General features: G+C 33.6%; 1 protein-coding gene across 1 annotated transcript; it reads left to right on the top strand.

Annotated features, from left to right (window-relative positions):
* The first annotated feature begins 3401 nt into the window (after window positions 1-3401).
* On the top strand, window positions 3402-17113 carry LOC143066774 (uncharacterized). The gene is made up of 9 exons (XM_076239585.1): window positions 3402-3540; window positions 6308-6382; window positions 7000-7091; window positions 8358-8574; window positions 8920-8993; window positions 13247-13868; window positions 14217-14441; window positions 14659-15966; window positions 16569-17113. Exons 1-9 carry the CDS (start codon window positions 3537-3539, stop codon window positions 17111-17113), a joined length of 3162 nt encoding a protein of 1053 aa, XP_076095700.1. The 5' UTR covers window positions 3402-3536.
* Window positions 17114-17371: the final 258 nt, after the last annotated feature.

The raw sequence follows: 17371 nt of genomic DNA, 5'->3' as shown, positions 1-17371 counted from the left end.
ATATAACTTTGGTGAATTGTTTATATCTATTGTTGTGAGCTCCCTTTCGTTGTTTTATATGACATTGAGAATTAATTGAACTTTTATTTGTTGATAGTCTGACAACAGATGTACTAAGTATTGCACAACATCACAGTGTATTGCACAATAAGACATCTTTAATTGAATACTATTTCAATTAATATAACCAATTTCAAGTTTTTGTGACTATATTTATTCAGAAACCTATGATATGGCAAATATTTAATTAAAATCCTTATTCGGACCTGAATCAAGCTTGAATATTGTGTCCATTTTTGCCCAAACTGTTCAGGGTTGGACCTCAGCGGGCGTATACAGCTGCGCTCAGCGAAACAGTTTATTGATGTATATTTTTCAATATGAATGCCGTTATTTATTCTAATCGATTTTAAACGTATCTTATAATTATATGGGTAGGTCATGCTACAATGATAGGTGAAAAAAAAAATGGAAAATGTGTGAGTCAAGAAACTAAATCAGCAGACTTCAGAAAATGTAAGTATGGGGATGAAAAGGGAGATGGACATCACGATCGTAGTAGGAAAAATCATACTGGAAGTGTAAAGTCGATGGAGTCAAACTAAGCCGTTGAAATGGTACAGGAGCTACAATGCTGTGTGCATCGCATAAAGATGAATGATAAGACTTTTTTTTTTAAAGTATTAATACCAAAGACTTATTTTGAATTGTTTCTTTTTCAGGTACTGATTGTGGTATCATTCAATTAGCTGTAACATATGACAACCACAATTAGAATCGGCATATGGTACCCACAATTAGAATCGGCATATGGTACCCAGTCAGCGTATCTCGCCATCTGCTTCTAAAGAAACCGGGTTTTCAAAAAGTAGTTTAATTTTGTAAAAAAAACGTGGAAATAATACAGACAGACGAAGAGAGTGAATTTTTTAAACAGTTTATTGCTTGGCTTCCCAAAATGCATTTTGATTGGTCACAATTCAAAAATTTTTGATTCCAGAATTTTGACTAAGGCTTTACAAAATAATAATATCAGTTTTTGATTTTTAATTAAAAAAAAAAGGAATAAAGGAAATGCTGTATTTTGTTAACAACGGTTTTTCTGTTGGCTTTTTCTACAGTTTTTTCCATGGCATTGCCAGTTTGTTTTCGGCTTTGGTACATTTCGTTTCCCGTATTGTGCAGCAGCAAATGTTTGATGTATTTTCGGGTCGAAAATGTAATCAATGAATGTATATCGTCATTCGGGGAATTTTAAAGATACCTTTGATTGTTTCTAAAATTGAAATCGCGAATGAAAATGGGGAATGTGTCAAAGAAACAAAAACCCTACCATAGAGCAGACAACAGCCAAAGGCCACCAATGGGTTTTTAATGCAGCGAGAAACTCCCGCACTCGGAGGAGTATTTCTGTTGGCCTCTAAACAAATATGTTCCTAGTTCAGTGATAATGGACATCATACTAAACTCCGAATTATACACAAGAAACCAAAATTGAAAATCATACAATCTGTTTACTAAATGTTTATAACTTTTACAGACTCTACAATACCAGTCCATTGTTTAAAGATTTCTTTTTATCATTAAATGATTGCCTTAATTGTTGTTCATTGGCGTAAACCCCACACTGATAGAAGAAATAAGTTATACCTGACTAGGGTCTCATGTAATCCGTAAAAAAATAAATATAGTTAACTAGTACTAGTTATATTTTTTTCAGACAGGATAATTATTTCACAGGCGCTATATAGCTCGCTTTTCAGAGAGGATAATTATTTCACAGGCGCTATATATAGACAATAATAGTGCATTGACTTGACATATCAACAATATAAGGATGAGGCTTAGAAACGGGGGAATGCGAGGCTGTGCCGAGCCGAATCCTTATATCCTTATATCGTTGATATGTCAAGTCAATGCACTATTATTGTCTTTATACTGCAATCTAAAACAACATTTTCAATGGTTGTTTAATGCGTTAAGGTTATTTATTTGATTTAAATATTGGGGAAAATCCCCTTTCCAAAGGCCTCATATCATGCTCACGGAGAAATATACAACACAATGAAACGTACATATTTACCTGTTGATCGAAATCGTTTGAGTATGGACTTTTAAAAAATCAACCATAAGCATGAAGCATAATGTTTTATAGGTTGCAAACAAAAAGTATAAACAAATGAAATATGTTTTTCCAATAATTGCAAAAGAAACAATGTTGAGTCGATCCACACATCGTTGTATGCATTGGAAACAAGAACAGGTTGAAGAGGTCGTATGAATAATTAAATATTATTTCGGCATTTCTATTTAAATATTCATGAGGAAAAGTGATATCGGGTCAGAAATATACAGTCAACGCATTTTGACTGCTCAAATAGAACGAGTGCAGTATAAAGCTCGCTCTGCAGACAGGATAATTATTTCATAGTCACTATAGAGCATTAGTTTCAGAACAAATTTTAATCAAAGAGACACCTTGATGAAGCGGTCGTTGTCCTTATGTGACAATATTTCCATACTGGTAGACGACGATGATCTGTTGATGAAGACTTGACGTTGCGTAATCCTTTTCGGCGACGTTATATGCAATTTCTATCTTTTCCCGTCAGCAACACCCTTTCAACGACTGATATATAAAAAGGGAGTCCGTTGACCATAGGAAAAGTATATATAATATATCAATAGAAAGGAAAGTTCTATCATAAAAAAAAAATATAAAAAAATCGTAGGAATGGTTTGAACTGCAGATAAAATTAGGCTTGACATTTCTTATTTTTAGCGTAAATTTGACGTTATGCATGTCTATGAACTTCATGGTGTTTTTTCGATCATTTTTTAATGACTGAAACTATCAAAGAATTTCGGTTACCCACTAGATTTTTGTCAATTTTTCTGTTTATTCTTAAAGTTCTATGTGTATACACTTTCTTTTTAAAAAAAAAAACGGTGGACAACCCATTTACGTACCTGTTACCTTTAACCATTAAAAAATAGATGTTTGTTGTCTATAATTATTATTTCATTGTTCCAGATAAGTGGATTGTTGGTTGCCCGCAAACTTTTTCAAAACTGTCACATTCAGTATGTGCCTGTCCCAAACCAGAAGACTGCTATTCAGTTGTGGTTGGTTATTGTTGTAGATTCTATATGCTTTTTTATTGCTTTGTAAATAAATTAGACCTTTAGATTTTCGTTGGAATTGCTTTACAATTGTCTTATTGTGACCTTTTTATAGTTTTAAGTGCGATATTGGTAGTGTTTCGATTGTTGAATACCGAATAAGAGGCGTATTTAGGTTGATAGGGTCCCGGATCCCCCTTCTGAAGCTACATATCGAGTAAATGCTAGGGTGTTTTTTGCAAACAATGAAGCAACGTCATAGATCATTTCCAGGTCAACGTTGATTTCCGACCAAGTCAGTTGCGAAAAATTCGTCATTGCGTACAGATTTCTAGCAACCCGTTTTGCGATCTTTTCTCGTTTATCGTTAAATATCGTATGACAAACTATCCGGTTGTGGATGAAAATCAACAATGGGTAAGTTACTATATATTTTTTTATTCATTTACATGCATTATCTTGTCCGTTTCTTCTTAAGTTATACAATATTCCATCGACATCTGATATATATTTACATACTGCTGATTGCTGAATACCCAATATGGTTTCATTTTCATTTCTTCATAAGGAACATTCAGAAAAAACAAAGGCTTGTGTCATAAAAACAAATTAAAAAAAAAGTAATGCAATTAGCTTTTTAAAACTTATAAATTTCCGATGTATGAAAACTGTCTGACACTGTCCATTCCCAAAAGACCATTGCTTGAGCCTACGCCCTGCTAATATTTTCACGATACTAATGCTTTACTCATGAAAGCAGTATTTTTTTAACTATTCAGTTTATTTTGTGTCTGTCTAGGATAAGAAACTAGAGTATTATCTTTGACAGATTTTGCAGTGATTAGTTTTTATTGTCGAGCCTGCAACTTTTGTTGCAGAAAGCTCGACAAAGGGATAGTGATCCGGCGGCGGCGGCGTTACCTAACTTTTTAAAAGATCTATATTTTAGATGGTGAAAGACCTGGATGCTTTTTACTTTGTATATATATGCCTCATGTTACGAAGTAATGTTGAATTTTCTCTTATTATAAGTAAAATAATTATTATATTTGGTATGTGCGAACTGTCAGACAGTTTCCACTTGACCTCGACCTCATTTCATGGATCAGTGAACAAGGCTCGGACTTCTCTTGAACTGAATTTTAATGTGCGTATTGTTATGCGTTTACTTTTCTACATTGGTTAGATGTATAGGGGGAGGGTTGAAATCTCACAAACATGTTTAAGCCCGCCGCATTTTTGCGCCTGTCCCAAGTCAGGAGCCTCTGGCCTTTGTTAGTCTTGTAATATTTTAATTCTAGTTTCTTGTGTACAATTTGGAAATTAGTATGGCGTTCATTATCACTGAACTAGTATATATTTGTTTAGGGGCCAGCTGAAGGACGCCTCCGGTTGACGGAATTTCTCGCTACATTGAAGACCTGTTGGTGACCTTCTGCTGTTGTTTTTTTATTTGGTCGGGTTGTTGTCTCTTTGACACATTCCCCATTTCCATTCCCAATTTTATTAAGTTTTGGTCCATATCTCAGATACTATAAGCAATAGGGCTAGTATATTCGGTGTTTGGAAGGACTGTTAGGTGTACATGTCAAACTGTCAGGTGTCACCTGACCTTGATCTCATTTTCATGGTTCATTGGTTATAGTTAAGTTTTTGTGTTTGGTCTGTTTTTCTTATACTTTATGCAATAGATCTACTATATTTGTTGTATGGAATGATTGTAAGGAGTACATTTCTAGCGGGCAGATGTCATCTGACATTGCCCTCATTTTCATAGTTGAGTGGTCAAGGTTAAGTTTTTGAGTTATGGTCTTTTTTTTTATCTAATACTACCATGGGTATATGCCAAAGGTCAACTATATTTGGTGTATGAAAACATTTTATGATCTATATGTCAGTCGCGCAGGTTTTATTTGACCTCGACCTCATTTTTACGGTTCTTTGCTCAGTGTTAAGGTTTTGTGTTTTGGTCTATTTTTCTTAAACTATAAGTACAAGTATAAGTAATAGGTCAACTATATTTTTTGTATGGAAGCATTGTTAGCTGTACATGTCTGCCTGGCATGGTTAATCTGACCTTGACCTCGTTTTCATGGTTCATTGGTCTTTGTTTAGTTATCTTGGTTAAAGTTAAGTTTATGTGACAGTTTTTAATATAACTTTATACTTAGGACTATCAACATAATATCAATGATTAGTAAAGAAGGCGAGACATTTCAGTGTGTGCACTCTTGTTACATGTATGAAAAGAATAGTTTTATGTCAATTGCTATCGCCAGCAAATTATGTTATTTCAAGTTAAATTTGAATTCATCCGACTTGGTATAGAAACACACAAAAATAAGGCAAGTAGTGAAGAATGAGTGAGCTACTTTTTCAAGTGATTTTTATAGTTCGTTCTTATATGTTGTACTGTTATCCACTGTCCCAGGTTAGGGAAGGGTTGGGATCCCGCTAACATGTTTAACCCCGCCACATTATTTATGTATGTGCCTGTCCCAAGTCAGGAGCCTGTAATTCATTGGTCGTTTGTTTATGTGTTACATATTTGTTTTCGTTCATTTTTTTTACTTAAATAAGGCCATTAGTTTTCTCGTTTGAATTGTTTTACATTGTCTAATCGGGGCCTTTTATAGCTGACTATGCGGTATGGGCTTTGCTCATTGTTGAAGGCCGTACGGTGACCTATAGTTGTTAATGTTTGTGTCATTTTGGTCTTTTGTGGATAGTTGTCTCATTGGCAATCATACCACATCTTCTTTTTTATATATTCGGACTTCACATAATTGGATATAGTTTGAATTGAATAACCATGTATTTCCCGTTTTCGTTAAATAAAAAATGTTGTGGTTTAAAAAATAGGATAGTATTGATCCTTTTTTTATTGGAATGTTTTTTTTTTCAATAGATATATAATACTCCTTCTTACTTCAGTCTAATTGTTGAAACAACTTCTTTACTACAAAATAAATAATTATTTGCTGGGAAAGTATGTGCCATTTGTGTCCTAAACTGTGATGATGTAAACAGAATAGTTAATATTACACACCGATACTTATTATCATTCAATATTTTTTGGCAAGTTTTTGAGGGGTTTGAGACAACAACTATATTGCCTCCCCAACTCTCTCAACAAACACAGAAGGTCTGTCCGATTTCCAATATATATTACATCCTCTTTCAGATATTCATGAGCATTGTAAACTGTCTGGATATCTAACTGATATCATGAAAATCACCGGTCCTATGACACCAAAACGTAAGTATGCTCTCAAAACACGTATAGCTTTACTAAGCGGACAGCTTGAAATAACAAGTTGGAGTTCACATGTTTTATAAAGGATGGAATTTTATGCGATTGTCATTCAAGTGAGAGGTATAGCTAGCTATAAGGTTTAATCCACCATTTTCTACAAAAGGAAATGCCTTTACCAAATCAGAAATATGGAAGTTATTTTCAATTCGTTTAATGTGTTTTAGCTTTTGATTTTGTGTTTTGATAAGTGACTTTCCGTTTTTGTTTTATGTTACCATACTTTTATTACATGTACTTATATTCAGATATCTTAAATACTGAAGAGAAAACTCATTCATCCTCTTAATGATACTCTCGACTTGCAACTTATAGAATTCGGAAAATTACTTTATAAAAAAGAAGATTAGATGGAATACTGTCCTTTTTGTTTAAAATCTTGTGGAGATCTTCAACGATTAACTAAGCAGTAAAAACATTTTTCGCTTTATTTTATACTTCATTGCAATCAGTTGAATACACATGTATTACTTAACCTTTTCATAGTGCATCTTTAATTGATGACAATATTAAAAAAAAACAAGTATAACTTTAGAACAATGTTTTATGTTTCTTTATTACAGAACTAAACATGTTTCAAGTTCTCATCAGGGACCAGGAGTTTAAGCAAAATATTGCAGATGCCAGAAGAATTGCACAAGAATGCTTAAAGCTGGTAAGTCTTGATTTGATGAACGAAATAAAGGCAACAGTAGTATACCAGTGTTCAAAATTATAAATCATCAATCGATTGAGAGAAAACAAATCCAGGTTACAAACTAAAACCGAGGGAAACACATCAACTATTAGAGAGAAACAAATGAAAAACAGGGACACTAAAGTGTAGCGAATACAAACGCCAACATATATAGAAACGAACTATTTGATAGCAACTGCAATATTCTTGACCTTGTTCATGACTTTTCAACATTGAGTTAAACCTTGTGAAATGGCTTTATAACAATGTAAAAAAATATCTAATACTGTCCATGCAGTATACAGTTTACGTTTTATCTTCTAAACCATTATAGTTTGAAATGCGTCCAAATTTTTAATTTCTAATTTTTAAAATTATAAAAATGCTTATTATTCATTTTTCATATCTCTTGGTAATGCTTAAAGTCATAAGAAACCTCAAATCAAAAAAATTAATACATATGTTTTTTATAACTCAATGGATAGTTTTCATTATAAAACTTATGTACATATACTTTTTTCTGAAGAAAATTCTTTAATTTATTCATATTTAGAAGAAGTTTACTTATTTGAATTGCTTCCTTCCAGCAAGCAATTCTCCCGACATACTTTCCGTATGCAAGGTGACCTCAGTGTGACTCATCTCGTAAAAATCCGGTGACCACAATACGCATGGATGTCCTTAAAATAAACTATTATCTGAATATACATGTTAAACACGTGCTCAATTTCCATGCTTTTTTGTTTATTTTTCGTCAATTGTTGACAAACAGGTGACAATCGTTAAACTTCGGCTTCAAAACACGAACTTTAATTACCTGCCATATTTTCACAACAACACTGACCGGTTGAAAAAAAATGACGATTATACGAAATTTAAACGAAAAAAATGATAAATTCGAGCACAGAAGACTAAGTTTATGATGTTTGTATGCATTGGTTCAAGAATTGGAAGAACATTATTTGTCATCGGTCACTCGTTTCTTATGACTTTAATGAATAATGAACAAGTTTATCTTTCAGTATTAAAGATGAGCGGTGCATGGATAATAAAAAAAAATCCTATATATGACAGTAATTCGTTTGTCGAAGCATCGTTTTATGAGAATCGGATATGTATTAGGAACATAAATGCAACAGACACACTTTATGTGACATAAAACATATATAAAATGAATATTGAACATACATCAATGCGGTCATTGTATTTTAACTCAGTTTTTCAATACTTTTCCTCATTTTCCAGGATTTCAAAGACTACCGTTCAAAGAATAGTTTGAAGTCGGATAAGAAATACGAATCCACCGACGAGTTAAAAGGAGAGAAGTTGTCGAGAGCAACAGAAAATAAAGAAACACAAACTGTCCATACTGTCGATGCTTCTGTACAGACAGAAAAAGAGAAAACAGTCAGCACCGACAAGTTGACAACATTGATGGTAGATGCATTAGCTAATGTACCAGGTACTATTATACAATATATATAACTTAACTTATTTCGTGGTTTTTTTAAGTTGATTTTTTTATTGCCGTTGTTGTTTGTTTTCTGAGATAGTGTAATAGTAATACTGATTATTTTCTTTATTTCATAATTTCAAAAAATAAAATCCCAATTCCAAAGCCGAGACTGAGATTGTCCCGGTTTTTTTTAAAATAAGCCATTTGGTTTGCATAAGTAAGCTTTTTGTAGCGCATTTTCTTTTCTCAAATACGGTATTCGGTTTGTTTCTTGTTGAGGTATTTCAAGATATTTTTTTATGTATTTAGCAAAAAAAACAAAAAAAAAGTTTTATTCCTTTTAATTTTTAGATCATGCAGTTGGTTATGTAAAGGATTTTCTACAATTATCTCTGAAAGGAATAATCAATATTCATAGCACAAAGGTAAGATTTTGTTATACATGTTAAAAGATAAGGACACCAAACAATATAAAAGATGAGTAAATTGTTAAGGAGTAGAATAGAAAAAGTAAAATAACAAAAATACCAAACTCTGGGGAAATTCATAACGGAAAGTCCGTAATCAAATGGCAACACCAAAAGCTCAAACACACCAAACGACTGGCAGAAGTACTGTTGAGACATCGAACAAAAGAAACATATCACAACTGGAAGCACTAGTAGAAGAGACTTAAATAGAAAGCAGTTAGTACTAAAATAAAGGCAACATAAGTATACCGCTGTTCGCAATTGAGAAAAAACAAAAACAAATCCGGGTTACAAACTAAAACTGAGGGAAAAACATCAACTATAAGAGGAGAACAACGACACCACAAAAACACTAATATGAGACTAACACAGAAACACATTCTAGACTCTGTAATCGTTACAAAATAGGAATAGGGTTGGGATTTAAAAATACGTTGGCAACTATTCTCCTACATTTAAATTTCTTACAGCTGATTTTCTAATGCTTGCAAAGTAAAACTTTGTTTGGCTTGCTTGCTTTGTTTGTATAATTGTTAATACAAGCTTTGTAAATAAGATTGACATCTTTAAACAATATATATAGGCATTGTTTAACCTGAATATATTATAATTGAATTTAATTGTGTTTTAATCTATGGATTGTACAATATAAAAACCAAGCAAGCAAGCTAACCAAAGTTTTGTTCTACATGCATTAGGAAATTAGCTGTAACCCGTACTGCATTGCAGTTTTTACCGCTTAATTATTGATGTCAAAATAAGACTTAAAATACTTCTTTGGTCGTACCTTTGATTAGAGTATATGATTACATTGAGAGATCGTATGATTCGCCTTAATACAGACCTCAACAACAACAAAATAAAAAATAAAGCAGAATCTGCTATACATATAGGCGACAATACAATAGTATACCGGTGTTCAGAAGTCATAAATTGATTTACAGAAATAAATCCATGTCCCATACTTAAACCAAAGAAATACACCAACAGAGCAAAAAGGAGGGGCAACGGGAATATCCGGCACCAACGCTAATTTCTTTTTAATTAGACGTACCGTTTAGTACTCTAAAAAAAGGTTCATAATTTGAGATATAGATGTAGGAAGATGTGGTGTGAGTGCCAATGAGATAACTATCCATCCAAATAACAATTTATAAAAGTAAATCATTATAGATATGTACATTTTCATGTGGATGGTTTAACCTTGAAGATAAATGTCTATCCACAATACTAAAACAAATATATTGATATCAAAGAAAATAATAAAACAGCTACCTGAAAACCCAATATTAATAACAAAATATAAATCAATTGCTTTAAAAAAGCAATTGTAGGGGGTCTTTCCCCCTGTAAAATTAATTGAATTGGGGGGTGTTTGTTTGTTTGTTTGTTTGTTTGTTTCTGTATGGGGTCTATATTATTGTTACCGGAGAAGTTTCATGTTTAGTTTGGAAAGTTTTTCTTTTATTTTAGGTACAGCGCGCGCGCCACATCACGTGACACGGGTTTATAATAACGAAAAGATAGTCTTTTTATTTCTTTTTAGGTGGGGACGTTAAACAGACAACATCTATAGAGATGGAATGTACACAATGTAATTTCTTTTGTCATTGTAGGAAATTGACATTTTGATGACAGTTCACAAGTAGTGCATGTTTTGGATTTAATTGATCCGGTGTAACTTTAAAACACATTTATTGATTATTTTCTGATAATGTACATTTTTCAGCACCTGTTTGTAACACAGATTAGTATTTCAAACTCGGAGCGGACATTTTATTGTAGGTTTTTACCGAGATTTACGGACCTAGCAAGCTATTTTTACGGCATTGCCATTTCTTTTCTCTAGGAAAAGCTTTGAGAGATATCTGCACCAAGTTTTTTTATAAACGTTTAGTACATGTATGCCCTGCTGACTGCAAATTTTGAGGTCGATTGTACTTGTAGTTTCAGAGAACATGTGGATTTTTTTTTCAGAAGTGACGTAAGAACAATATTAAATTTCAATTTTTCTTGAATAATTGAGAGTTTGTTCCTTCAATAAACTGTCATGATTAAACAGTCATACAGATTGATTGATTGATTGATTGATTGATTGATAAGTTGGTTAGTTGGTTGGTTGGTTGGTTGGTTGATTGGTTGGTTGGTTAAACACGTTGGATAGGGTCAATTGAAACACGGAAAAAGAAACAAAGAAGATCTTGGACCCTATATTAAACACATGAGACGGAAACATGATTGATTGATCATGATCATGATTGATTGATTAGTTGATTGATTGATTAATTGATTAGTTGGTTGGTTGGTTGGTTGGTTAAACACGTTGGATAGGGTCAATTGAAACACGGAAAAAGAAACAAAGAAGATCTTGGACCCTATATTAAACACATGAGACGGAAACATGATTGATTGATCATGATCATGATTGATTGATTGGTTGATTGATTGATTGATTGATTAGTTGGTTGGTTGGTTGGTTGGTTGGTTGGTTGGTTAAACACGTTGGATAGGGTCAATTGAAACACGGAAAAAGAAACAAAGAAGATCTTGGACCCTATATTAAACACATGAGACGGAAACATGATTGATTGATCATGATCATGATTGATTGATTGATTGATTGATTGATTAGTTGGTTGGTTGGTTGGTTAAACACATTGGATAGGGTCAATTGAAACACGGAAAAAGACACAAAGAAGATCTTGGACCCTATATTAAACACATGAGACGGAAACATGATTGGTTGATCATGATCATGATTGATTGATTGATTGATTGATTGATTGGTTGATTGGTTGGTTGGTTGGTTGGTTGGTTGGTTGAACCCTACTAGAAACACATGAGACGGAAACATGATTGATCATGATCATTATTGGTTGATTGATCATGATCATGATTGATTGATTGATTGATTGATTGATTGGTTGGTTGGTTGGTTGGTTGGTTGGTTGGTTGAAATTCAAACACACATAAAACTGTTTAAATAGTGCCAAAACCACATAATTTGATGACCTTGACCTTTGACCTTGTAACCTTCGTCAAGGTCATTGCTCCACAAGGTCATTGCAAAAGACCCTATGGGTCAAGGACCTTTTGTTTAAGAGTTTTGCCTAAAAATGGCCTTTTAAAAACCATCGATGGGAGTTATGTCCCTTACATGATGGTAAAATCAATATAGTCATAATGTAAAAAAAGTTGCCCCTTGAAGTACCAAGCATTTTTCACTGCTTAATTTTTTTGTATCTATAACCGTTCAAGAGTTATAGGGAAATCAAAGACATATGAAAATCTAAAATATGACCTTGACCTTTACCTAATTTTCTAAGTTAGGAATCAGGGGACTCAAATAAAAACATTCCAGGGTTATACGGTTAACGGTTTATGAGTTAAAAAAACATACCGACAAATTTATTCCGAAAAGATAGATAACTCCTATAAAATTTCTTCGATTCGCTTCGATCCAAATACGCCAAAAATTACTGAGGATGTACCGAACAATTTTGTAAAATAAATTTGTCATAATCTTTAACGGTTGCGAAGGAGATGCCATAACAAGGAAAACAGTGTTTGGGGAGATAACTCCTACAAAGAAAAGTATTCGTTTACGCAGGGTAAATTTCAAAAGCGCATAAACTGTTCGATATCATATACAAAATATCTAAGCGACATATTGCGAAACAAATGTTTATCGCAAGAACAAAATTAGGCGGAAGAAAAAAAAAATAATCAGAAGAAAAACAATAGGTCTTTCCACAGAAAAGTGGAAAGACCTAATTATAAAATAATGTCCCCAGTTACAACTACCGTAACCGCAGTATCAAGCGTATATAATTCCAATCGCATATCTTAGTCCACATTATAGGTGTACAATTCTTATCAAAATGGGGTAGCTTGAACGTAGATATATACTGTTATGTTTATTTAGGGAATAGGGAGGCGAAAAGAGGAACTTTAAAACTTGTGTAAACGATATTGCCGTACAAAAATGATATTCTGTGTATACTTAAATATTTCTTGAAACCGTGTTTTGTGGAAATGTCTTTATATAGACTTTGTGACATCCAAAGTAACATACACAAATGTAGAAAAAATTTAAAACAACGTTTTGATTTAAACTTAATAAAATGCTAGCATAATTTTTTTTGCGTTTGATTTGCATATATCCAACAACTCATTTAATTCATACAAATCTGTTGGTTGCATTTTAGACAAATCTGAATGACCAGCCATGTCAAAGATGCATTAGCAATATATTCAGTAAACCAAACTATGACAACATTGATTTTGAAACGCGGATGGAACCAGTAGCTGCTAACATAATTGATGTTTGTACAAATCAAATGGAGAACATCGCACGAAACATCTTCGAAGAAATGATGTACGACCATTTCGACCATACCCATGAGTGGAACGAAAACCAGTTAGCTACCTCAATGCCACCAAGTACCAAATATGAAGCACCAGGAAGCAACGTTTATGTGCCTAACGTTCAAAGAGGTGACTTTACTCCCACATGCATGTCACATCCTTCAGAATTTTCCTATTATACGACCATTGATGCCGTTCCATACAACTGGGCAGCCAATGCCCCAGACCAATATTCTGATTTGGCAGACGATGAGTATTTTAGAGAAAATCTGACTGTGCCCAAATTAGACCTTTCTTTTATGAATGAAAATCATCCTGTTAATTCTGACACAGAAAGTTCTATGTTGTCGCTCAGCACCTGCGAGTCAGAAGGTGCCTTCAAGAACTGGCTTAAAAGGAACGACATGTATGAATCAGAAGACACAAGCAGTGTATCCTTGTCTATTTGTAACGTTCCAAGAGGTAAGAATAGTTCCAATGATAATGACGGTGTTTAAGTGTGAAATGTAAAATGTTCTCTTGTGCCCTAAGGCTTACGTTAATTATTATAATTCTACCTTGTCCTATACTATTTAATAGAATAAAAAATGATTTCTAATTTTACAATTATTTTCTGTCTTTAATTGATACTCGACTCGAAAGACACTATATAACAGTTTCTTGTTTTGCAAACAAATTTTCTTGGCTATTAAAAGACGAACACTTTTCAGTACTGTAACTTATCTCAATCAGTTTTTGTCATGTTTTTTTTCTCTGTTAGTGGCAATGATTTTTCTTCTTCGTAAGAATAGCTTATTATATATGTTTCAGAAGATAAAATAAATGTAAAAGAACAGACTGTTGTCAAACGAAAAATACTTGAAAGAGTAAATAAAAATATGATACCAGACTACGAATCAGAAATGGATGAGATTTTTACCGAAAACGATAGCTATAAGCAAGAAGAAACAAGAAGAAGTGACGTATCCATGGGTTTTATTAAGGCGAACATCGACTTAACATCAGCAGAAGTGAATGATTTTACAAAACCAAAAGGTAATTACATCGATATTTTAAAAAAATATTATGCTTGTCACCCCCCCCCCCCCCCATGTGAATACAAAATGATGCATGTCATATACTAGTAGTTATTTTTTTAAAGTTTAAAAAAAATAAAAATATATTTACCATTTGAAAGAAGAACAAAAAAAATCACAAACTTTATCATTTTTTTAGAAATTCCACGTGAAAAAATATTAATTATATTTTGCAGAGTCCCAAGATGTCCTTCAAGTTACTAAAACAAAAGATGAAGCACCAGAAGCAGGTATGGCAGAACATCAAAGTCATGATATTGAACCTATTGAAGAAAGACGGGTAATCAAAGCGGCTAAATGGGTTCTGGCTGTTGACACTTTCATGCAACAACAAAAAGAACTGACAGAAAGCAAGGAATTATTCAGGATCGAACACTTGAGATATTTTGACTTAGGATCAAGTCGTTCAAGTATGTCAAGCAGTACCAATATCGAACCCCCACCAATGATTACATCGGACACTTCCCAGGACAAACGAGACAGTTTAGGTACCAGAATGGGAATTGCGGAATGCATCGAAGATCAGCTAAAATCGGACACTTCTCAGGATAAAAGTGACAATTTAGGTACTAGCATAAAAGATAAGGAATGCTATGAAGAGCAGCTAAAATCGGACACTTCTCAGGACAAAAGTGACAATTTAGGTACTAGCATAAAAGATAAGGAAGGCTATGAAGAGCAGCTAAAATCGGACACTTCTCAGGACAAAAGTGACAATTTAGGTACTAGCATAAAAGATAAGGAATGCTATGAAGAGCAGCTAAAATCGGACACTTCTCAGGACAAAAGTGACAATTTAGGTACTAGCATAAAAGATAAGGAATGCTATGAAGAGCAGCTAAAATCGGACACTTCTCAGGACAAAAAAGACAATTTAGGTACTAGCATAAAAGATAATGAAGAGCAGCTAAAATTATCAGATACCATAGAAGACCATAAACAAATGAAAGAAATAGTTAACCATAAAAGTAACATCTTGTCTAACAGTGATTGTGTCAGTTTAGATTCTTTGGATATAGACATAGCATCTATCTTGGGGAGTGATTTTGGTAAAGGCGAGGGAGATACCGTGTCTTTTAATGAAGCACCAAAACCTGTCGAACCAGTGGAAAAACCTTTATTTAGAAAACCACCTTTGCCACCCAATGCATATAAGAAACTACAAGCTATTCTCAGAGAAAGGGCTAAACAAAAAGATATTGAGGATAGTGAAAGCGAAGAATCGACTGAAAGCACCAATAATGTAACTTCAAATAGAAAAAGAAGATGCGATGATGAATACAGTGATGATGAAACAGATAGCTCCACTTCAGACACAGATTGTACTGATAATTATTCTTATGAATCAGACTTTAGTGAAGAAACTTATGAGAGTGACAGTTTCTGTGGTAATGGTGAACCAGATAATGGAAACAACGAAATGAATGATATCACAAAGGACAGTAACATACAGCAAGGTTTAATAACACATGAAAACGTAAAAGGTTGGTTTACATATAACATATAGTTTGGGCTCTTTGGTTGGGTTATTGTTTGTTTAACCCATTCCTCAAAAACTCAATCCCAGCCTTGCCTTTGTGATTTGGATCCTTGTGGTACAATTTCAGAAAGATACATACACTAACGCCAAATTCCTAAACTGTTGGAACCCCAACCTTCCTTTTGTGATTTCAAACCTTGTATTTAAATTTCATAGAGATCCATTCACTTAAACTAAAATTATTTGTCCAGAAACCAAGTGTCTTCACAACGCGGACGACGACCAATACCGGTTTACGACAGAAAAATATTTTTGCTTGCGGTTGCATAACAAGACACAATATAGAAAACCAAAGCTTAGCAACACAATCCACATCAGGTGCTCCGGAAGGGTGTCAGGATCTGCTCCACATCCGGCATCTACTTTTAAAATGAATACATTGTTCTTGGTACGGTAATTATTGAGATAATTTCTCACACAAAAAAATCACAAAAAAAAATTAAAAGCATCTCATTGGCATTGCATTAATGCATGAAACAATTTCTGAAGAAAGGCTTGACTAAAAGTGTCATATTTAAAACACATTTATTTCATTTGCTGTTTCAGGAAGCAAACAAAGTTTGCAAGATATATACACACTGAAAGATTTTTCAACTGCCAAAGGTGATCTTTCCCCGGAGAATGAATATTCAGAAAAATTATCTGCATCCCTGAAAATTGAAGCTAAAAACAATGCAAATAAGCATGATATAAAAGAATCAGACATACGAATGCCAATAGAACAGAATAAAAAGGCTTCCACTACAGAATCTCAATTTATTAGCAACATTGGTGGTGATGGAAACACTGGGTTGTGCGTCAGGAAAGAAAATTCGTTCAAACTGACTAAATGCAAGAACGACAACGAACATTGTACAGGGTTTACCGAACCGAGCGCAACCAACCTGGTTGATATGGTAGCAAATAAAACTGAAATATCCAAATTCTCAAAAAGTCACAACAACACTGAAAGTGTTGACCAAAAAGTGTCACTAAACCTGGATGTATCAAACACACCAATATCAACTAAAAGTCAGGGTGACACTGGTACGAGTGGATTGTCTGTAAGGCAAAGACGAATTGGACATAATAATCTTTTGAGAAAAAAATGAAGGTATGTTCTTTCCGAAATAGTCAATAGGGTTATAATTTAAATCGCCAGACGCCCGTTTTGTCTACATAGGACTCATCAGTGATACCCAGATCAAATAGTAATACAGCCAAACAAGTACAAAGTTAAAGAGCATTGATGACCACAGGCACTCGTCTAAATAAAAACAAATCCTATATATCTTTACAAAGATATATAGGGTGAGGGAAATGGGGACGAGTGCCTGTGTTGATGACCCAAAATTTCAAAAAGTTGCGCC

The sequence above is a fragment of the Mytilus galloprovincialis genome, chromosome 3, assembly GCF_965363235.1.
Source record: "Mytilus galloprovincialis chromosome 3, xbMytGall1.hap1.1, whole genome shotgun sequence".
NCBI classification, from domain to species: domain Eukaryota; kingdom Metazoa; phylum Mollusca; class Bivalvia; order Mytilida; family Mytilidae; genus Mytilus; species Mytilus galloprovincialis.
This window is presented reverse-complemented; position numbering and strand designations above follow the sequence as displayed.

Coding starts and splice junctions, on each gene's coding strand:
- LOC143066774 (XM_076239585.1), top strand. Junction 7,092..8,357: donor CACAAGAATGCTTAAAGCTG/GTAAGTCTTGAT, acceptor CTCATTTTCCAG/GATTTCAAAGACTACCGTTC. Junction 14,442..14,658: donor TGATTTTACAAAACCAAAAG/GTAATTACATCG, acceptor TATATTTTGCAG/AGTCCCAAGATGTCCTTCAA.